At 45.0% G+C, this 24,181-nt stretch overlaps 1 protein-coding gene and 1 long non-coding RNA gene across 2 annotated transcripts; one reads left to right on the forward strand and one right to left on the reverse strand.

The window, feature by feature from the left end:
* The first annotated feature begins 1,517 nt into the window (after positions 1–1,517).
* LOC311597444 lies at positions 1,518–9,940 on the forward strand. The gene is made up of 3 exons (XR_014779238.1): positions 1,518–1,771; positions 4,614–4,766; positions 9,429–9,940. It is a non-coding gene; the product is annotated as an uncharacterized lncRNA (long non-coding RNA).
* Positions 8,801–24,158, reverse strand: LOC311597443 (lysozyme-like protein 1). Its single transcript, XM_084781701.1, has 5 exons — positions 24,044–24,158; positions 22,425–22,588; positions 21,777–21,935; positions 9,947–10,025; positions 8,801–9,236 (listed from the first exon to the last, which is right to left on the reverse strand). Exons 2-5 carry the CDS (start codon positions 22,561–22,563, stop codon positions 9,167–9,169), a joined length of 447 nt encoding a protein of 148 aa, XP_084637827.1. The 5' UTR covers positions 22,564–22,588; positions 24,044–24,158; the 3' UTR covers positions 8,801–9,166.
* Between the last annotated feature and the right edge of the window lie 23 nt (positions 24,159–24,181).

A 24,181-nucleotide genomic window follows, 5' to 3' on the forward strand; every position in this document is an offset into this window, starting at 1 on the left:
ACAATGAGATCTCATTCTCTGTTGCAGCTGTGTCTGGGTACCACACTGTCTTTAATTCTTGGACTTTGTTTCTCTTTTCAGTTAGCATAGGAATGTTTCATAATGGCACTTTCATGCCCCTGGCCACAGACATGGAAGGAGGAACGGCCTGTGTGAGCCTCAGGCCTGTATCCTTGGTCATTTGGCTCCATTGCTTCAGGCTCTGTAGTTCAAAGTGCATCACAGAAGACCACATGTCTCATGAGGAGCAGGGAGCCAGAAAGTGGTCAGAAAGAGGCAAGTGTCCCAATACTCCTACAGAGGGCATGCTCTAGTATTGTGACGTCCTCCCATTAGCCCTATCCTGAAAGTCCCACCGTTTCCCCAAAGTGCCAGAGCCTTGATTACATTGGACTTTGAGTGACACTTTAGACAAGTGGTTCTCAACCTTCCTAATGCTGTGACCATTTTATACAGTTCCTCAAGTTGTGATGACCCACAATCATTAAATTATTTTTATTGCTACTTCATACCTGCAATTTTGCTACTGTTATGAATTCTAATGTACATATCTATTATACAGGATCTCTGATATGTGACCTTTGTGAAAGGGTCATTCGACCTCTCCCCTGAGGAGTCACAACCCACAAGTTGGGAACCACTGCTCTATATCTACAGCATCAAGTAAAACTTTCCTCTTTATAAGATGGCTATCTCAGATACTTAGTTAGAGTGATAGAAAGCTGACTCACTCAAAAGGCTTTCTAGTGTTTGCTGCTTAAAGGTCCATCAGATCTAAAAGGCCCAGTGGCCACTGCTAGTGTGTGATGACCACGCACGGCTGTCAGCACGGGCAATATCACCTATAATTTTGTGACTTAGAAGTTTAGGTTCTTGTGCATGTTGCTACCTAAGTTGTTGAATGATTATTAATATTTAATATTGATTTATAATTTTAGTATAAACCAACAGTTACTCCTTAACCAGCTTTATAACTAAATAACCACACAGAGAGACTAAGATCTATTTAATTAGCCTATAGCACAATACTGAGCAATAATTACTCCATCCTAAACCTCCAAGCTAGTATAGTTTCCTCCAGTTCAGATTTCCCACATTATAATTGCTTTTTACTCATCTCCTATGTCTGGTTTATTTCTTCAGATGGTTTCTGGTCCTCTCCACATGCATCCCTCCTGTCCTTCCTGCTCTTTCTCCTCCCCTCACTGGACCAGGATGTCCCACCCTATTCTCTGTATTGCTCAGCATTGGCTAGTTGGCTTTTATTGGCAATATAGATGACAAATGGTGATGTGTTTATACAAACTTGAGACAGGAGATACTTAGAATAAGCATCACAATGCAATGTCTGGAATTGAATCCAGAGAACGGGGTAGAGAAATCGGCATTTGAATGAACAAGGGTAAGCTGTACACAGTCCACAAGAAGACTATGACAACACTAAATATTTCTTCTTTAGAGTGTGATGTCATTACCTTTTTCTCACAATTAAGAAAAATGACCAAGCACTTGGAAGTAAGACAGATAAGCTGGCAGTGATCATGATTTGTAAACATTTTTTTTCAAGGACAAATGCATTCTTTTTAATTGCACTGTTTATAGCTGTCTCAGATGCCTAAAATTTAAAACTTATAAGCTGGAGGTTTGTATTTACCAGTGATACAATTTCTGTTTACCAGGGAAAGAAGCCTCCAAAGCACAAGGTTGGTTTCCCTTGGATAGGAGGCTAACTGATCCAGGTGTCTAAGAGCCTGATTCTGGCATCTCTCTAGTAAGTGGTTCATAAATACAAAGCTTATTAAATCTGCCAGAACTGGTTTTAATATTTTTAGATGTACTTTGTTTGTGAGTGTTTTTCTTCTGTGTATACGTGTGTCATATGCATGTCTGGTACCTGAAGAAGTCAGAAATGGGCATCTCATCCCTTGGAAAGTGATGGCTTTCCACAGTAGATGGCTATGAACCATCATGTGGGTGCTGGGAATTGACCCTGGGTCCTCTCTAAAGACAGAAAATGCCCTTTATTCAGATGAGGAGTCATAATTACCTTTTTGGTAATTATAGTTGAACTTTCCCTGAGCCTCAAAGGTGTGGATGTGTGTGATGTCCTCCCTGCTGAGAGACTCTGGGCAGCAGAATTGGCCATTGGCCACACTTTCCACTCCCATGCCTGTGGGCATGGCTAGGCATGTTTCATCATGTTACATATCTAATCCACTACATCCCTTAAGCCTTGGCCAGGCTTGCCTCTGAACTCTTGGGGGGTGGGTAGCTGGGGAGAATGACTCACTTGCTACTTGGGACAGAGGCTGGGCCTGGAGGAATGCCCTTGATGCACTTGGTGAGTGACAAGATACAAAGAAAGTCTGTAGCCAGAAGGAAGCTTTTCATGGCCCAGGCTACTTATTGGAGTTAACCAGTGTATGTGTGTGTGTGTGTGTGTGTGTGTGTGTGTGTGTGTGTGTGTGTGTGTGTATGCGCGCGTGCGCGCACGTGCACACTCACGTTTGCCTCTCAAGCAAGAGGATCAGAGTTAGTTAATGTTGATTCATAACAGCAGCATTAAAAAAAAGTCTGGGGAGAGGGTATCTGCCTGTACTCCTAGCTCTACGAGGCAGGAAGCTGAGAGAGTAGAATGCAGAGGGGGTATAGGAAGAAGGAGATGGGGTGCTGCTGGTCAGCTAGTCTGGATAATTAGGGAGCTCAAGGTTCAGTGGGGAACACTGTCTCAAAAAAGAAGACGAAGAGTGGTTGAGAATGCCGAGCACCGACGTCTGGCCTGCTCATTCTTGTGTGCACACACACAGGCACATTCACACAGATGTGCGTGCATGCATGTGCAGACAGACAGACAGACAGGCATACATTGAATCAATAATTGAAAAAAAAAATCCCACACCTCAGAGTTCTACCCTTAGGAAGCCTAATTTCCAAAGGAATTAGATCAGGTATCAGCATTTGTGTGTGTGTGTGGGTGGGTGGGGGGCGGTTGTCAGGACGGAAGTTCTAACACTGTGCTTAGGAATAGCCCAAAGGACTCAGTGCCTTGGCTCCCCTCCTCTTCCCCTCAAATGTGGGTAACCTGAGGACCTGAAAGCATCCCCAGGAGGCTGGTGTTGCTATAAAGTGGTCTTTCAGCTGTAGAACCACCCAGCACCTACCCTCTTTGTTCTCAAATTTATATATTTATTTATGAAATATTTTTTAATTTTTCATGTATATATCTACATTATTACACATATATACGATAAACTACCTGCAGCAAGAAGAACCATGAAACTATCAGGAGTTATATAAATGTTACATTCTTAACTGTTTTGGCTGTTTGTATTTGGCAGCCTTGAAGAAAACATCTCTCTTATCTTGGTGCGTCTAAAGTTCTGAATGTAAATCAATATCTATCATATCTCGTCATTATCAACATAAAACATCTACCTAGACCTAAAACCATCTGAACCTCCAAACAACTAAGCTTAATTGTAAAACTGAACTATCTGGTCTTCAACACCACCTACTCTTTTATTAGGCCCTCTCAGCACAGGGCTGCACTGGGTGAGCATTCTTCCCCACTTCCTTTTGCCCCACCCCCGCCCACTTTTATGTTTTAAGTTCCTGGCAGCAGCTAAAATGTCTCTGGGACAAAACCTAGCTTAGAATTGAAAATGGCAATTGTTAACAATCTTTTAAAAAATCTCCCTTTTCTCTAGCATTTCTTTGGTGCCCTTGGCAGGCCTTACCCCAGGGAACTGATGTGCACAGGACTCTGTTCTCTGACCTTTCCTCAGGCCTCTCTCTCTTTCCCACCACCATCCACCTCCCCCTTCACCCCCCTCCCCCACCAGCCCCCCACCCCGCCCCCCAGCTCCTGCAAATTAATGTACTGGTGATGATGGGTGACAGTGGAATGGGGCTGTGCCTCTTCCCAGCTTCTCTGCCATCCCAGCTTGGCAATTTCAAAGCAGCAAGTTATCTCAGATTCCATATGTGCCTGAGCCCAAGTGGCCTGGCTTCCCCTAAGAGGTCAAAAGTGCAGTCTAGTAACTCAGGGCTGGAGCTCAGCCTCGCACTGGCCAGAATGCGTACAAAGAGCCCCAGTGCCCTCTGATGTTTTCTCTCCACATCCTCCTTCGCCAGTCAGTCTTCCCCTGTAAAGACGAGGCCTCCTCTAGCTCCAGTCTCCCTCCCCTGCTTTCCTTTTCTTTTATTCTGGACTGAGGCAGTCCTTTGTGAAGGGGGGTATGGGGTTTTTTGCACAAATATTTAATCTTTTCCAATCTGCCCTTTTGCGCAGCCTGTCAGCTCCAAACTGCTCTGTTTGCTTTAGCCGGTAACAGGATACTGTTTTGAAAAGCAATGCAGAAGTCAGATTACTTCTGAATCCGGCCTTTATTTTTGCATGGATGCTTTTCAAGGTAACTATAGATTTGGATTTTTCTTCCTCACCAAGGACTGTGCTGCCAGTGTGGATGTGGTAGAGAGCAGCCAGGAAAAATCTAGCCACGGAGTTGGTTTTATTTATTTGTTTATTTATTCCCTATGGCTTGGAAGTTACAGTTACAGAGAGGTTTTTAAAAAAATAAACCCAACCTCAGTTTCGTATGTTTCTCTCTCAGGATTTGCTCCTTTTCCTCTGAAGCGAGTCATTCATTGTCTCATGCAAAATGTGGCCGCTCTTGAGGAATGTTTGCAGAGGCTGTGAGAAGGCACCTGCTAGACAACACCGGAGAAGGGAGATGGGTTGAGCAGCAGCAGTGACCAGGGCTAAGGTCTGCATTGTGCCCTGGGCTCCAGCTATCGTGGCAACCCCCCTTTCCACACTATGTATGGCACCTATCCCTCCTGCTGTGCAAGAGAGATGCACCCCGCGGTACCTTGTCTGTGCACACAGCTGCTCATGCAGCTGGCCTGGGTACTTTCTTCAGAGCTCTTTGCTCTGCTTGCTATTGGCTTTGATTCGTGTCCAGGAATGGGGAAACTGGGATTTTTCCATTACAGAACCAACCAAAGACAGGTAAACAGGCCCTGATGGCTGGCGACTGTGAGTGACGTCATACTTCTAACCTTCAAACTCACCCCAAAGCAGCTCTGGATGCTCTTGAAAGCCACGCATGACAGAGACCATACACATGCACTGAGGATGTTGGATGAAGTTTGGAGCAGAACAAACATTTAAGAGAGAAATGAGCATTTTGCAGAATTTGGCTTACAGTCCAAGGTCTGAAGATGCTATTGGTTAGCTCTAAGTTACAACTGCAGAGGAAAGAGAAAGTGAATTGTGGGGAACCATGTGAGCTTTCATGTTCTTCCGTGTGGATAGTTTGGAAAGCATTTCAGTGCCAGGACTCTCATGGCATAGTAAACAAAACAGAGCAGGAAACAAAATAAAATACATGGAGTAGATAAAGCAGAGGAAAACCCAACAAAATATTAGTCCATAGCTCTTGAATGAGACTTCGCTTTTGTAGTGCTGGAAAATATTTTTCTTTGTGCTCCATTATAAATAGAGATTTCTATTATAATCAGAGACTAACTAGGAAGGTGGGAAAAAGAAAGGGCAAGACGATGCCACCGCCTGGTATATAGCGCATGAGCAGTAAGGAGCCTTAGCGGTCAGAAACATGTGCCCTGCAGTGCTGTAGGGAGACTAATGAGGGAGCTTTCTCTGTCCCCCAGTGGAACAGTCAGATTCTAAGTCAGTCAGAGTCTTCCCAGAGTGACAAAACTCCTGGGACAAAGGAGGATGTCTTTTGGTTCAAGGTGTTAAGGTCATGAGCCATGACATCTATGGCCAAGCAGAGCTTGAGATGGAAAGATGGCATCTAGAAAGCAGAAAGAGAAGAAGGCATAGGGGCCTCAGTGTCCATTCAAAAGCACACCCCCAGTGGCACGCTTTCTTCATGAAGGTTCCACCTTCTAGAATATTCTTTAAATTTCTTTTGTATGTGCTGTACACACAGGCAGTGTATACACAGGCAGATGTGGCCATGTGCGCATGCACCATAAGACATCAGGTGCCCTATCATTGTCTGCTTTCTTCCTTAAGACAGGTCCTCGCTGAACCTAGAGCTAAGCTGATGGCCAGCAAGCCCCCAGAGACTCTGCTGTCTCCTCTCCCATAGTGCTGAGTGTGCGTAGGGATTTAAAGTGAAGGTCCATAAGCTTGCACAACAAAGCACCCTTACCAGTTGAGCTAGGCCCTGATGTCTAGTGTTTCTAACACTTTCAATAGCACCATCAGCTGGGAACCAAGCATTCAGCACATGAACCTCCAGGGAACATCCCAGATGTGAAATTTACATAAAAGCTTCTTTTTCTCCATTGGTCTCAAAGGAGGATAGGTTTGGATAGATGTGCGCTACTCTGTGAGGTCAGAGTGAGTGACTGGCAGACTACAAAGCATGTTTTACCCAGCACCAAAGTCTTTGCAAGTATCACCTTGAAAATAAAAGTGTTATAAATGCAAGATGTTGCCTGTACTTCCCCTTCAGTCAGGCCAAGCATTCAGCGGAACCAAACAGCAACAGAGTTCTGATAATCAACTATTGTGTGGTCATAACTGCAAAGAGGATTGTGAAAAGACAAAGAAGTGAAAGATATAACCCAGACATCAAGGAGTCTACAGACTGGGTAGGGATGTGAGCACTGGATAATACGAGCTCAGAGGAACGACTTCAGGGCGTCAGAGGAGAGAGAAGTTTCTGAGGGCTGGGCTAACCTCTACCTAGCTGCAGCAAAGGAGTAAATTTTTCCAATCTAGGCAAGAACCAGTGTCAATGACATTTAGTGGGGAAATGGAATGCTAGATGCAAGAGATGTCAAGGAAGATGGCGGACTGGACCAGAAAGTGGTAAGGGGGTATCAGAGAGCAAGCTGAGATGCAAAGAACAAGCATGTTGCGGGAGGGGGTTCTCAAGAACCAGTCCCCAAGGGGAAAAGAAGTGTGCTCATAACACATCCCTAATATTAACCATCTGCTCAGTGCATCTGGTAGCCCTGCTCATATGGTGACTGGTCCAGAGGAAAATAAGAAAGTCTGCTTCTTGATGTCATGGGAACCACACTCGGGGACAGAAAAGGGGTTGCTGCTTCAAGGCTCTTTTGTTAAATACAGATAACCTAAGAATAGAAGTGATCATTTCCTCTTGCGTTTCTGAGGCATTAATTATGGAAACTTATATTTCATCCTTAATTAGTATTTACAGAAATACTGAATAAATAAAACGTTTGGGAGGAAAATAGTAAGATTGCATGCTTGGAAATTTTATGAGAGGCAGGGAGAGAGGAGAAAGAGAGAAAGAGAGAGAGAGAGAGAGAGAGAGAGAGAGGAGGGAGAGGGAGGGGGAGGGGGAGAGGGAGAGGGAGATCAAACCAGTCATGTTGTAGTGCCAGAGTTTCTCATTATCTTGAACTTTGGGGATTTTTTTTCTTTCCCCCAGACATTGAAACACTGGCGCCAGGTCTGTGCCAACCTCACTCATTAACTTGGTGCCACTGTTTGGAATGAAGTGGGAGGCTCTGGTAGGAAGGAGGCTTGCAGGGCATTGGGACGACTGGGCAGTGACGGTGAACAATACATATTTATGGGCTTCCATTGGTATAGGTTATTGATTTAGTGGACCTTAATGGATTCTACTTTTTCTTTCAGTTTTTATCAAGTCATCTTACAGAGTGATTTTTCAATTGTTAAATGAGTTTCGGAGCTTTTTCTCCCATGGTTTATGATGCTTGTTAAGTTGTGACAATACCAGTGTGTGTTCTTTGACAAGTAACTGTTAATGATTTTTCAATGATTAAAGATGCAAATTAAGCTAGTGAGTATGAAGTGAGTGACAGTCAAAGCTGGGCAGTGGGAGGAAGAGAACATTGAAGGGTTTTGTAGGTGTTGGGACAATATTCATCAGTCAGACCCATGGGGGCTTTGCTCTATTAGGGGCTTTTTGCTTTGTACTCATTTCTCCAACAAAGTTTGACTGATAAAATCTGATGTAGATTGCACTCAACACTTAACACTCAGCCTTCATCTCAATTTTAGAACAAAGCAACTTCAACCAACTGTGTGGCCCAGTGGGACAGAAAGATGGGTTCAGGAAACAGGATGTGAACCCTGGGGCAGAGCCACCCTGCTGTGTGCATCAGAAGAGAGCGCCAGTATCCAGCGGAGGCATCCTGGAAATATCTCTGGGAGCTCCCAGGTCATCGCAGCATGGACAGGGTCCTTTTATGTGGTCAGCAGGTTCCCGGGCCCAGCTAATCCAATCTGCATGTGTTGAGATGAAGACAATTTTGTCATTATATAAAGTGAGGACATGACTGTGCGGAAATGACAGGATTGTGTAGGAATGAAGACCTGGGAGAAGGGAAACCTATGAGCTGGAGAAGTTTAGAGTTGGGGGCAGGATTGAGAAGAGCTCAAGAGGCAGGGATTTTGTAAGAGGCATCGGGGATGCCTGCAGGTCAGCACGCGCTTTGCTATGTTAATAGGGTAAAGCACAGATAGCCCTTTGCCCAGAGGTCCTTTTGAACCTGACAGTCACGTGGATCATCTGCTGTTGCTTTGGAAGTTGGAAGGTTTAATTCAAGTGGCTATCCAGGATGCTGGTGATAGGAACTGTGATTTCATCTTTTTTTTTGGGGTGGGGGGAGGTCCCACTTGAGCTGCTGTCAAGGATTCTGCCCAGGATTCAGGAGCGTCCTCTCCAGCAGTGTTGATCTGAGAAAGGGCAGAGTGGCCCCTGACCAGAAAGAATGGGCACACTCTATTGGAGATGTAGGACATGGCAAATGGCTGGCGGCCTTCTTAGGGATCCTTACCGTGTGCAACTGTTGACCTTCAAAAGTCTCATTTTTGAATGGACAGACACACAAGGGCTACATACTTGGGGATCTTTAGAGCAAAGAAGGAAAGTTTATTCTCTCTAGGCCTTATACATTCCAGAGATGATTTTTCCAAGCCTTAATTAACCTCATCAAGTTATTATGACATCCTTGGACTCAAGTCAGGGGGGAAGTGAAGACGTGAAGACATATAAAGGGAAATATTTATTTCCTTAAAATACAGCCTGGGTTCCAGCCTCCAGCTTTGAGAAGGGGCACGGTGAGGGAGAGGGATGTGGATTGCATTGCAGATCTGGGTAGTGGCAGCAAAGCACCTTGCACCTGCTCCGGGTCAGGAGACCTCGCACCCTCTCTTCCACTCAGACATGTCTTTGCCCTCGCAGCGTTTCTTCCAGCCCTGCCTGAGGAGGAGATGGGAATGAAACAGCAGAAGGGAGCACACCGACCCACGTGACCTTAGGTGTGACCTCCTGGGGGGTGGGGAGGGGGTGGGGGAAGTCAGTGTTTAACCTGCTCCTGACAGCTGAAGATTCCCCTCTTCTGTCTCAGCTAAGCCTTCCGTGTCCTTCTACCCTCACCCCATTTTCTCCTAGGCTCTCCTTGCCTCACCCACAGCCAAAGGAGTTGTGTAAGGACGGATCACGGAGATCCACATCTCTGAACTCCCAAATGGGCAGCCTGGTGCGCAGTGCTCATTCGAAATACAGGCACAGAGATGAAGGATGCGTGTCCACAAGTGGATCCTGCTCAGCCTTAGGCGAGGTTTCTCCAGAGCTGTCATTTACAGAAGGGGCATTTCATCTGCACCGGGGGTAGTTTTCTTTCTCCACCAAGTATCACTGCGCTGGCGATGTCACATGAAGCCAGAGCAGAGCCAAGCTTCAGGCCCCTGGTCTGTGACAGACTCCTTCCCTTCACGAGACAGCAAGGCTTTCCCCGTGTTTGCTGCTTGTTCTTGTTCCTCTGGACCGTCTCTCTCTCATGGGAATGAATATAAAGACACCCAGGCCCCTTGATTGGATCACTCGTTTTCCATGTCCACCCTAGCCACAATGAGTAGACGCACTGGGTCCTACCCAGGTCCGCCCGAGTATCCCAGGGAAATACTCACCAGTAGTTCATCCCTTGTGTCTCCTTAACAATTTTCTTGGCACAGAGAATGGCATCTGTGAGGTCATCAGTGATCAAGGCTGTAAAGAAAAGGGAGTGTAAGGGTCAGCCGGGGCTTTTGCTGTCTGAGGCGTCCTTACTGCAGAGCTTCTGCAGTTCTCTGGAAGCAGCTCGGAAGAATGGTGACTTTCCTTACAGAGAAAATATGAACTTCTCACCAAAAACACATCTTTTGTTTTCAAGACAGTCCTCACCTTGGGCTACTCGAGGATTCTATAGTTCTGAAAAGTTTGGGGGAAGTGCATTTAGTGAGAGTGGTGGGAAGCATTAAAAAAATAAAACAATAACTGTAATGTTTTTTTATTTGTGGGTGTGTGTGTGCCATGTGTGCTGGTACCTGAGGGGGCCAGCAGAGGGTGCCAGATCCTCCACAGCTACCAGGAACTAAGCTCAGGAGTCTCTGGAAGAGCCTCAAGAGCTCTTAACTATGCAGCAGTCTCTCCAGCCCTGCAGTTCTGATTTTTTACTGTCCTGTAGAATACGCATGCAAGGCAGGGCAACAGTATGCACTCAGGCCAGTTTGACATCTACATCATCTCTATTGGCAAAAAGGAAGCTTTCATCTGGTGTAAATTTCCAGTTTGTGCATTAAAAGAATTATCCAAGGTGTTTTTCATGTGAAGGAAATGCAAACTTTTTAAGACAAATGCTCCATCCTTTATTACTTTGTCAATCAAAATATTTCAGTTGACACGTGATTGTTGAGGCCAGTGTGTTTTCCTACTTTGCCTGGAAGTGGTCTCCAAACCTCCTTGATATAAATAGGACAGAAAAAGCCAAACAAATATGAAAAGTCTAACATCACTTCCATAGCAAGTAGGTTTTCCAGGTGCAGATCTGAGGACAGAATCTAGGTTGCTAGAGTCAGGGTTGCTAATGCAAGATGCAAGAGTTCTGGAGACTCAGGGCACTACAGAATGATTAGGTAGTTAATACTTCATCATACACCACACACACACACACACACACACACACACACACATACACACTCACACACAGTCTCCTCTACCCATACCAGCTCACACTCGACATTTATACCACATAAATATACAACACACACACATACACACACACGGTATGCACACATATAAAACACACAGATGACATACAAATATCACACCATATAAATGTACACCTCATACACAATACATACTCTTCCCACATCACAAACTACTCCCACGTCCCATTCCAACACACGCGCGCACACACACACACACACACACACACACACACACACACTCACACACAATCTCCTCTACCCATACCAGCTCACACTCGACATTTATACCACATAAATATACAACACACACACATACACACACACGGTATGCACACATATAAAACACACAGATGACATACAAATATCACACCATATAAATGTACACCTCATACACAATACATACTCTTCCCACATCACAAACTACTCCCACGTCCCATTCCAACACACGCGCGCACACACACACACACACACACACACACACACACACACACACACACACTCAGTAACTACAAATGTGCCAGAAGCTGAGTGTGGTTTCTACTTCATTGGGGGATATATAAACCCCATCACGTTGTACATACTCTTTACATGGGGTTTTGTGAATTATACTTATACAAGGCTGGAAAGGATAACACACAGCAAACATAACACTGAATAGACGCAAAGCCTCAGCTTCTTCACTAAATTTCAGCTGCTTCACTGTCTGGTGGCTTTCCCATCACGTGATGCAGAAGACAGGTCCACCTTTACACAATCCTATTGGACAGCTTTAGAAAAAAGACCACAGTGGCCCCACTGGCGTCTTAGTGGGGCTTAGCTCTCAGATGTGGTCGCCAACGCTTTGGCATCATTGCTGCACATCCTCAAGTATTTTACAACAGAAATGCATTGTTCTGACTGTCAGAAAAAAAAATAGCCAGAAAGAAAAAATGTTGACTTGAAATGTCACATTTTAATAAGACATGACAGAACATTGTAAGTTTTCTACAAGTGGATTTTTTCCTTCCTCATACTGGTTTACTTTTAGTGTTATTACTTTTCTCAGAAGACTAAGGTAGTGACATTTCCTTCAAGTAAATGTATTCAAAATATGGCTTATTTTGATTTTGATTTTGATTTAAAACAAGAAAAAAAGAGGGTTGATTTGGAGGCAAGAACAGCTGAAGCAGGGCCTACAAACCACTGCATTTAGTTCAGTGTCACCAAGAGAAGCAAGGCTACGTCAGCTCTCAAGTTGTGTTTCCTGAAACGCACGTCTACACACCCCATCAGATGACTCTGCTAACATAACTTTTACTGCGCCAGGTGAACAGTAAGTGGGATATACTCCTGTCACGGAATAATGGCAGGGTCCTCCTCCCAATGTATAATGTTCCTGTCTCATCTGTTGGGGCACCACCAATGCCACTTATTCTAGGATTTTCTCTAGCCAGCCACTTCCAAACATAGGCTCACTGACTGGGCTTGTGGCCTCGCAGGGACAAGGTATCTGCTAAAGCAAATGTTGTGAGGAGTAGCGGTGGCCTTCATAAAGATACTTACTGTTCAAGATTCAGTCTTGGAAGACAGTCTGAACCCTAGACAGGGTTCCCTCATAGAGGGAAGGGGATGCCTCGGAGGAAGTTGTTTGTCAGTGTGGTCAGGGTGTTTCAAAGGGGCTGTTTAGAGATGAGTGTGGAGGTGCATACCTGTAATTCTAGTTCTTGGGAGGTACAGGCAAGAAGGTTATGAGTTCAAGGCCAGCCTTAGCTATATAGAGTAAGTGTGAGCCTATTTGGGATGATGGGAAACTGATACTGTTTATAAACTAACTAAATAATAATAATAATGATAATAATAAAATAAAGTAAAAGTCTCTTGGAGACGACTGGATTATCTCAGTGTTTAGGAAGTCTGGGGACAAGAAACAAAGAAGCAGACGCAGAGCTGAGACCCTGGAACACAGTGAAATCACCACAGAGGGGCAGCAGAGGGCAGACATCAGGGAGGCAGCAGGCTTTTAGAAGGATTCATGCCAACAACTGTTTCTGCCCAATTTCTCTTAAATAGACAATTCTGTGCAGTCAAACAAGGATAGGAACAGTTCCTCAGGAGCGGTGTGTATTGGGATAGTTTACATTCAACAACAGAATACATCAGCAACCGGTTCGTGCATGTCAAAGTCCCCACGCCTCCTCTGCCTCACAAATAATTGCAACCTCCTTGGTCCTGGCTTACAACTCCATCTCTTCTCTGAAGTAACAAAGGCCAGCTTAGATGCCTGGCCAGTGAGGAATAAGAGTAGAATACATAAGTGAAGACTTTCTGGGGATGCCTGGTGGCACTCAGAGGAAGGATAGCAGGCTACAAAGAAGAGACTTGATACCCTATGAGCATATACAGGGGGAGGAGGTCCCCCTCAGTCACAGTCATAGGGGAGGGGAGTAAGGGGAAAGCAGGAGGGAGGGAGGGAGGAATGGGAGGATACAAGAGATGGGATAACAATTGAGATGTGATATGAATGAATTAATAAAAAGGAAAAACATATTTAAAAAAAGAAAAAAGACTAGAACACATGGTCTACACTATACAGAGGTATCAGAAATCATCTTTCCTGTAACCATCTCTCAATAGCAAAGTCTGTGGTTTGAAAGAAAATGAAGACTGCCATTATGTCAGAAAATTCATAAATGGTTCACATATTTATGCGTGTATGTACAAATATATGTGTGTATATTTGATTATGTGTTTAATTTATATATATATATATATATATATATATATATATATATATATATATATGAATATTTTTCTTAGTTCATCTTCTGGTGCCCTAACAAAATGTCCAGGAATAAATAATTTATAAAGAAGAGAATTTTGTTTAGGCCATGTTTATGGAATCTGCTGGGGAACGCACGTGACAGAGGAACTTACTTGGAAGACAGAGCAGGAATGCTTACTCAGGCCTCTGTCCCCATCCTACAAAGTCACTACTATCGAGATAGGGTCCCCGTCCTCCATCCGCATCTAACCTGAACTGTTTTCAAATACCCAACTTTAAAATGCCAGCCACATGAATTTTATGATTGTTTCTAATATATAAACTTTTGGGGAACAGGTTTATTTATTTATTTTATGCTTTATTTTTAATTTATATATTCACTTTACATCCCGATTGTAGTCCATCCCTCCCTTTCTGCTCTCCCAGTTCCTCCCTCCCACCCACTTTCTCCTAGCCTCCCTTCCCTTGAGCTCAGAAAAGGGGATCCCTACCACCAACCCACCTCAGCACATCAACTCACATCAGGACTGAGCTCCTCCTCATCCACTGAGGCCAGGCAAGGCAGCCCGGTTAGCTTGAAGTAGCCAAAAGCTAGAACAGAGTTCATGTCATAGGCTGCATGGGGAATACATTGAAGTGACAGCAAATACGTAAAAATAAATCCTGTCTGAGTAGTTTGAAGAAGGGAGGTGAGGATTTTAGAAACACAGTTTTGAAATGAAAACTACTGTATAATTTCTGAAGTGGCATGAAGCCTACACCGTCCATGGAAGGCACGTCATGTACCTTGTGAGGATGTCCCTACTCATCTACAGTATGGACAGAAGGACATCGTTCTCAATTACTGCTCTTCTAGCCCAAGGCTGAGGTGGACCAGTAACTGGAGGCTCATTAAGGTATGAAGCCAACATACTGTTTCTATTTTAAAGCTGTGTCTAAAAAAACCACTTTGGCTCCCTACACGAGGATTCTCTTGCATTTCCTGAGACTTGCTTAATTGGAAGCAAGTTGAACAGTATTAAGTGAACATCAAGTCCAGCATATTTGTGATAGCAAGAAGAATGTTCTTTCCCACAGTCACTGGAAAAAGAGTGAAACATTGGACACCTGATGGCACAGAATCAACCTTTAAGAGAGAAAGTAGCAGCACAGAACCCCTTGGAACAAGAACAATAAATAGGTCGTGAAAACCAAGACAGATCAGATGCTCTGGAGCAAGACTTTGCAAAAGCACTCCTGAAACAATCTGGGTGAGCCGAGGGTCTGACTCTGAGGGCCAACCAGGAGCAAATGCCTAGGAGCCAGAAAACAGCAGGCTTCAGCAGACTGGCAAACTTCCCTTCTTTCTGGCAACTCAGGAGGAAGAGACCTCACAGAACCTCTATAAAGACATTGCAGACAAAGGCCAGGAAAGTCAAGCTTTGATAGAGAAGGAGCTAGTGCTCATAAAATAGTCTAGAACTCTGTCGTGGTGTTTAAAGATGAACTCAGTTACTTGTCAGAATTCCACCCTCCTTACAGGAGCAACAAGCCAGACACCCACTACGGCTACTTAAACATACCCTCTAGTAGCCAAGAAGAATGACATATCAACACATAATCCATGATAAAGATAAAAAAATAGCTCACGGGAAGAGAAAAAAATAGGATATAAGATGGAATATAAAAGAATTCCCCACCAGTAGATGAAAACAAGGTATGGGATTTGCATTTGATACATTAGACACTTTAGGAAAAATAATCAGCGAATCTGAAGGCCGACTTTGAAGAATCAGTTGAAAGTACCGACATAGAACAAAGGAAAGAAGGAATTCAGTGAGTGGTTAGAGAGCACTCAGCAGGTAAGGGGCATCCAAGTCAGAATCTAAACAAAGCTTCCTGAGGAGCAGTCAGATTTTTCCTGCTGGCCTAGAATTTCATGTATATATAGAAATGCATATTTATACACACAACTTTACCTTTGAGGCATTTTATTCCTACATGTGTACTATGTAGCAATACATTTAGTTATACATAAAATAGCTCAAGAATGAAAATGAGAGAGTCACTTTCAAGCAAAGGAAGCTGGGCACGCGTGTTAGGAGCCTCTACCAGGAAACCAGGAACAGGTGAAGGCTGACTGAGAATAAAGGGCCCCCTGACTGCCCAAAGGCCTCCAGCAGGAAGGAGGGACCCTGAAGGGGGAGCACCAGCAGCACGCAGTGAAAGCTGTCTCCTCAGTATAAAGTGGTCTGTCAGGTAAGTATTTAAATTGAAAATAATGAAATTCATGAGGTGTGAAGCAGGAGAGGGGGGGGGGGAGCACTATAATGCAAGGATCACACTTAAACCGCAGACAACTACTAAAAGCAAAACAAGCCAAGGGTGCAAAAACAAACAAACCAGCGAGCTATGAAAAACATGTAATTAATTCAAAAGGTAGCAGGAGCAACGGATCTCAGAACAAATGCTGTAGTACATAGCAATTAGCAAGGCCCCAGGCTCCTCCTCTCTTCCGGTCACTGGGATTGCACCCAGGGTTTTTGTTTTTGATTCTGGGGTCCAAACTCAGATGTTCATATTTGCATAGGATGCACTATGCCTGCTAATCCCACTCCCCACGCCTGTTTTAAAATAAATTCTTTTTGAAGTAGCCAGGCCCAGCCATTTACATATTTTTGTGGCTGTTCTTGCATGACATCATCACTTTGTAACCACAACAGAAGCCCTACGTACGACCTGCAAAGCCTAAGCGAATTATTACTGTATGGCCCTTTAGGAAAGCAGTTGCTACCTTGGTCCAACCAATATGAAGCAGTGACTGCCAGAAAGGACATAAAAGCTAACTGTGTTCTGCCTATAAAAACACACTTTTAGCACTAGGACATAGATGAGTTAAAAATCAAACAATAGAAGGAAATTGACCATGTAGACACATCCCCGAGGAGGCTGGAGTTACTATCACACTGTTCTACAGTGTCTGTGTGAGAGCTGGTACCCTGGCTAAGGGGGAGGCATGGACTGTAGTGAGAGCAGGGCTAACCCCTTGGGAAGGCCACCATCATCAATAAGCATGCACCTCCTAACAGAGCTTCAGAAACTCATATATTAGAAAGAAGAAACAAAACTGCAAGTGCCACTAATTTAAGAATGCCTTCCTTACTCTTGACAGAACTAAGACATAAGAGACACTTTGGAACATCCAGATGAAAACTACAGAGCACCCAAGCTTTCTAAATTTTTGTTTGCCGTGGAGACAAATTGTGCAAAGATCAGTCTTGCAGGCTGGAACCCACATAGATCATACACACTCCCTGGCCATGCTGAGCATCCCTTCCCCTGGCCTTTCTCCTCTGCCGAGCTTCTGGTTGCTGGATCCCTTTCACCTTTGTTTTCCTGATTTGTGTCTTTGTTTTTCTTGCTTTAACTTATCCAGTTGGTGAAAAACCTCCTCTGAGTGTTATTAGAAAATTATATGAGAGCTGTGCTGGAATCTTCCTCCATATCTGTCATTCCTGTGCTCTGTGCATTGGCAAACAAATACAATGGACTTGCGTGTCCTCTGACTTCCCACAGTTTAAGTCAAAGTGAACAGCAGTGAGGGAGGGAAGGAGGGAGGGAGGGAGGGAGGGAGGGAGGGAGGACAGTGAGCCTGAGATTATTCCCCTCTAGATTTTTTCCTCTAGGTCACTTGACATAGCTGTCCCCTCCACAGAGTCTCCAGTGAGAAACTGGTCACAGCCCTGAGTTCATTTTGCTCTCGGTCAGGTGACGGCAATGCCTGCTGTTCCCAGTCACCCACATCAGCACCCTCATTTCCTTATAAAAAAAAGATCACCCACTCATTAGCAGTTTTGTTAATTTTTTTTCTAGATTGCCAGAGGTGTTATGCATACGGCTGGGGGAGGAGAGTGATCGAAATCCTCTCCTGTAAGCTGTAATAATGACCAGCATGACAAGATACGCCCACTGGTGAAATAGTAGCACAGATGTTGTGGAAGTAACCAACCACGTTCTGATGGGCTCTAAGGCCACTCCATAGATGAAAGCCATACCCGGCACTGTAGACAGGTAGATCTGTCATAGGCCCTAGGGACAGACCAATACTGTTACCGTGCTGAGTGAACACAGGATGGCTTGTACTATGCCCTCATCAGAGAAGCTTCCCTTTGCGGCAGATGGCAATTGATATTGAGACCCTCAATCAGTGAACACGAAGAGATGGAAAACTGTAGGGCTCAGCCCTCAATGGGGTAACCATGCCACACCCCCTCACTGAGGAGGTCTTCACAGAAGAGAGGGGAGAAATTCTGTAAGAGCCAGGGGAAAACTTCAAGGGAACACTTTTTTTTTTGGGACACAACAGGGCAATAGCGATCTGGACTATTTATAGCAGCTGTGACAATATGGATAAGGCTGGGCAAGCTCAAGTCAGAAAACAAGTCCCCACATAGACAGTGGAGGTGGGCATGAAGTATCACCGTGAGCTGAGGAACTGCTGGCACTTGTTAGCTTCTGGGAGAGCTCATTTTCTTTAATGATGTGACTCCTGATAGGTCAACCACACTCTAGATACCTCTTCTAAGGCTAGTTAGTTGGGCATTACAGACTGGACTCATTGAGCAAAGGAAGGAAGAAGGAAAGAAACGAAGAAAGAAAGAAAGAAGAAGAAAAATGAAGAAATAAAGGGAAAGGTGGGTGTGTAGGGAGGGCAGGTGGAGAGGGTATATCTAGAAGAAATTGGGGTAGAAGGGGAATATGATCAAAATAAACTATGACATTCTCAAAGAATTAATAAAAAACATTAATTTTTCCTTAATTAATCAACCTCGAGTTTTCTGTGAAGTCAGGACACCATATGATATAAAAGGCGAAGTTTTTAATTTTTAACAACTTGTCTAAAAATGTATTCATGATACTCAAATGTACTGATGAACTGGCTGATGAAGGAATTTCTGATGGAAGTTATTTTTCAGAATTTTGAACATTTTCCCTCTACTAACAGTGTTACAGTTGATAAATTTTACACTGCTTAGTCTTTGTATGGACCACATGCGTCCTTTTCTTAGTGGAAACACATGGATTTCACTTCTCTTTGCTATCCTGGAGTTTTGGGGGGCTGTGCCTGAGAGGGAGCCTCCATCATGTGAGCATGCTGTTGGCCTTGTGTGCTGGAGTCCTAGCCTTTGTGTGGGTATTTTGGGGAATGTTGTGCTGTGGGTGGAGTTGGGAACTTATGAAAGTGTTTTGCATTTCTTCTCTCTCCAGTCAAAGGCTCATACCCCTGTATTTTGCAATATCGTTCACCCTCTTGTCACATCGCTTTCTTTCTCCCATGTAGCTATTCAAGATGTCCTCATGGCAGTTTTCTTCTCTAGCCCTTCAAGCCTTTCTGCCATCAGCAATTAAATTACAAAAGTTCTTCCCCGTTCTGTTCCAAGACGTTTCTTTATTCCTCGTTCTAGCTTTATCAATGACTAACTGATGAGCACAGTGGCTGTCAAGTAGGGATGAGGTACTCTGCTTTTCTATAGCTGCCCAAACAACTGACCCCCAAGTTTCATGACCCCAAGCAACATGGCTATGAAGCACAAGCTGTGAAGGGCAGAGTGGCGTCGACTGGATTATAGTCATGTGTTGGCTCACACAGAGAGATGTTGCTGCTGCCACTGCTGCTGCTGCTCCTCAACTCCTTTCTCCTTTCGTGCACACCCCTTTCCTTTTCTTTCTTTTTCCTCTCACAAGACAGGGTCTCACTATGTGGCTCTGGCTGCCCTGGAACTCGCAGAGATTCATCTGCCTCTGACACCTGTGTGTGCTGGGATTGAAGGTGAGTACCACTACCATGGCCCCTTTCACTCTTTTTTATTCCATCTGTGGGAGGGAGCTGCCCACATCTTTTTTCCTGACTTAGACTTCTCAGCAAATACCCCCACAGACATGCTCAGAGGTGTGACTCATTAGTGCTCTAGCTGTTTCTCAAACCAATCAAGTCAATAGTTGAAATGAACCTAAACAGAGAAGAAACATTCCGGAACATCATTACACATCTCTGGGTGCAGAAAATGCCCAGGACTACTGATCACACCAGACTGGAAGTTCCTGGCAGCAAGCTATTACAGAGTGCTGAGGTTGACCTAGACCTAGAAGTGTTGAAAGGTCTTACCTGCAGGAAGATAAAGATGCAGATGGATTTAGCCTAGAAGATAAAAAACAAACAAACAAAAAAACTAAAAAGAATTTTTCTGCTGGCCATCAATAGCCCCTGACTATAAGATAACACAGATTCATTTTGAACGGATCCAGAAAAGAACACTAGAGTCCAGGAAAAGAAGCAGAGCTGGGGCCTGACACAATTATGTTTTCTTTTTTCTTTTCTTTTTTTCTTTCTGTTTTTTTTTTGAGACAGGGTTTCTCTGTGTAGCCTTGACTGCCCTGGACTTGCTTTATAGACCAGGCTGGCCTTGAACTCACAGTGATTCACTTGCCTTTGCCTCCCAAGTGCTGGGATTAAAGGCGTGCGCCACCACCGCCCGGCTACAATTATGTTTTCTATCAAGGGCTAGTAACCAGCTTGGTGATTTGCCTCAGAAGGCTGTGACCATTCTGTATTAATGTAGAGTATGGGCAACTCACTAGATAACTTCATGCGTGATTCAGTTCTCTGTCCATGCAACCAAATTACTGCTTGCCTTTGATATAGCAAAAATCAATGAAAGCACAGTTTATTATCTGCTCTCATTGGTCCAGAGTAATGTCCAACCAAATTCAACTCTGTCCTTCAATTTTCCTGCTTACGTCCTTAAAAAGTGAATACTTATTGAGCACCCAAAATACCCAGATAGCATTCTCAGGAATAATAGCCCAGAGAGTGTTCTTGGGAATAAATACATCAGTGAATGAAATGGGGTGAGAGATCCCTCCTCCCGGCTTCATAGCTCTGCTTCCTCTTCCCCAGTGTCTCCCGCTACGCTATGACCGCCACTGGGGACTCGCCTCTCATGACAGTCACCACAGCGATCCTTAGGGACATCTTCTTTAACCTACTTCATTCCTTCTTGCAAATCACTCTTTCGTAGTCCAGCTGCCACCAGCCCCTCCAACAACAGTTTCCAGCCTTACCTGCCATGTTCTCTGTGGTTCTTTAGTTTTCTTTCCTTCCCCATTGGAAGAATATCTCATTACTCTCCGGTCCCTAAACATCCCCAGGTGAAGTTTTTGTTTTTGTTTTGTTCTGCGTTTTGCTATTTGCTTTGCCTAGAGTGACCCTTCTCTGCTCTGGATTCTCAAAATCTGGTATATCTACCAAGTCCCGTATTAGAGCTTTCCAGAAAGCCTGTTTTCATTGCTGCCCTGTGGAGCTAGGGGTTGACCACAGGGTCTCCAACATGCCGGGCAAGCACTATTCAACAGATCCCTAGGCCTTGATCTTCTTAAAATGTCATTTTTCCTCTGGAGCCCTCATCAGTTGGTCTCCTCCTGCCCAGCCACGGAGGTAGCTTTTGTATGAGCACAAAATCTCTTGATCACTGGGTGAGGCTTGGTAAAGCAGAGCTCATACCTGCTGCGTTTCATTGTTTTACACTCTCATGTTAGTTGCACATGTGTCCCTTGCATAACGGAAGCAGGCAGAGAATCCTAGTTTAATTTCTTTTCATTAAGAGATAGAAATGGAGCCCATTTGTCTTACTCCACTCAAAGGGACAGAGTTCAGTGCACAGAGAGCATCATTTTGGTATGTGCTTGGCTAGGGATGTTTTCCATTTCCTTTAAAAACGGAAACGTTTCAGTCCACTAAAGATCCAGATCATTGGTTCAACCCCGTTTTCCTGGAGGGCTTACTGAAAGCCACCCTTGCAGGACATTTGTACATGCACACCCAGGAGAGACTTGGAGCCATCTTCTCGCCCCAGAACAGGCTCCTTGTCAATATGACCTCTGGGTTTTAAAGCAGACACAGATGTGTCTCCTGTGATCTGCAGTCTTATCTTTGCCCTGGAGTTGATGAGTCTGGACAATCAGAAACAGTACCTGAGCAGGCAACGTGGCAGTGGTTGTTCTGTTGTATGTTTGCGTTCCTGCACCACGTAAAACTGTTTATCTGGAAAATGCCATAGTCAATGCTCCCATCCTCCAGGGTGGTCTGGGCTGTGGTGTTGTAGTGGCTCTCGTAGTATGCCATACAGATCCCTAAATGAGGAGGGAAAGATGTAAGGGAACCACAGTCCTTTGTCTCAGCCCGACCTTTGGTGTAAAGTTCTTCATATACGCTACCCAACGGCCTTCTCCCAGCAGACGTTTGGGCAGGATGCACAAATGAAAAATATCAGGACACAGGGATGTGTACAGGAGCAGGGGCCCCACACCAGAACCTGCACAGTAGCCAGTAGCTAAGCCTCATCCAGGGAAGCCCAGCCTACTCCACACACTGGGATGGGCAGCATTGTTTTGTTCCCTTCCTGGGGACATGATCACCAGACTGTAGCAGTGAAGAACCAAGGGACAGGGGTGGGGGTGGGGAGGAGAGAAGCCTAAGAGTGTGACAGCTGGGAGAACATGGGAAGAGCTAGCATACATCTCTGGTAGTAGAACTTGACCAAGGAGGGGATCTGCAACACCTCACAGCAGACACAAACACTCAAGCGTAGATGGAGGCAGGAGGCAGGGGAGGAATCTCACAGTTTCCAAGGCTAAATCCCCCATAATGGTCCAGGCCGGCCTTCACAAATATTTTTGCCAGTTTACATCGGGTGTAGACTTTGGATTCCGTGACGATGCTGAGGCTGATAATCAGAGCCAATACGCCGACAGCCTTCATCCCCAAGGCTACTTGGAAGCACAGCCTGCCAAAGATGAGGAGAGCATCAGACACCTCGGTTGAGCCTCAGAGCACCTGCCAGCCGTGAGAATTTTAGAGTATAGTAATCCTGGTGTGGACACCCCTGTCCAAGGGCTTCCTGGTGTGGGCCCCTCTGCCTGAGGGCTTTCAGGTGTGGGCGTCCCTACCTGAGGGGCTCCTTGTATGTTTTTCAACCATTCTGAACCTCCATCATGGAAAGAGGAAAAAAATAAATAAATGAGACACAGTGTACAGGGCAGGAATAACACTAGAGGCGTTTGCTGCTGTGCCCTTAGAATCAGACAAACACAAATGAACCCTCCCTCACTGGCATCTAGGGGGGAAATCAGATTTCCACCAATGTCTCTCTGTATAGAAAAGAACACACAGAGGGAAGTGTTCCCTACATATGCAATCATAGTTATAATAGTCAGAGAGGAGACACTCGCAGGCCTATGGAGACACCAACCTCCTAGACTCTGTCACTCTCCTGCTTGGGACCCTTCCAGGATGGGGAGGTACTCCTTCAAACATACCAGTCTCCCATCTGGCACTGCAAATGGATGGGGTGTTTTTGGAGTGGTCTCTTTCACTACTACTCCGTTCGAGGTCCCTACATGTTTTGGCCTGGTGAATTGGAATGAAGAGAGGACACTGGGTCCCCTGAGTGGGAGATGTTGGGTGGGTGAGGAACAGGGACAACGAAGGAAGTGGGTGATGTTATTTAAAGGGGACGCAGAAGCAAAAGTTGCCCTTTCTTGCTGGTGACTGGCTTCCAGCAAGATCTTCTCCCAGACAAAATAAGACCTTCTTCAGGCACCAGGACTTGTTGGAATGGAGTAGCTGTGAAGTTTCTGAAAATGACTCCGGTCACTAACTCAGGATTGGTATAGTTTTGGGCTATTGTTGTTTTCTGCACCTGCCTAGAATCTTCCCCAGCTATTAGTTACTCCTGTGGAGCTAGAGCCCCAAGTCAGGAGGAGGCAAGGTTGAAAGCAGGGCTCTAGCAGAGAACTGCAGCAGGGCTGTCAGTTTCTAAGCCCTGGGGCAATTGGGTACCAATGTAGGACAAGGTTTACAAACCAGACCTATTTTTTTTTCCAAGTAAGGCTTTATTGAAACCTGGGTCTGCCCATACGGTGCCATAGCGTGCTTGGCTGTTTCCACAGTGCAATGCCAAGCCCCAGAACCATGTCAGAGTGTAGAGGCCTGCAGATCTACAATACTCTCTGTCTCTTCAATGAAGATGTGTTGGTCTGTGGCTTTACCCTAGGTACAAAGAGGCAGGATGATGTGTAAGATGCAGAGCTTACAAATCAAGTTAGATTTAATCCATTGCACCAGAATCAGCTCTGAGACAGATCAAGGAAATAGCCACGGGAAGGACAGCCCCAAGCACACCCTCCTTCTCTTCCTGAGGAGGCAGGTGCTGTAGCCTGCTTTCCCTGGTTCTACTTACTCAGTGAGTGAGCGGTAGTTCTCAGGACCTTCCTGTATCCCCCGAAGCCATTTCTGATTCTCACAAGGCACATAAGATCCTCCACTAACTCGTGGGGGCTTTTCCTGGAGCCTTGGCAAAGGGAGAATTCTTATGTCC

This window comes from Acomys minous (assembly GCF_964271855.1).
Source record: "Acomys minous genome assembly, chromosome: 5".
NCBI lineage: Eukaryota > Metazoa > Chordata > Mammalia > Rodentia > Muridae > Acomys > Acomys minous.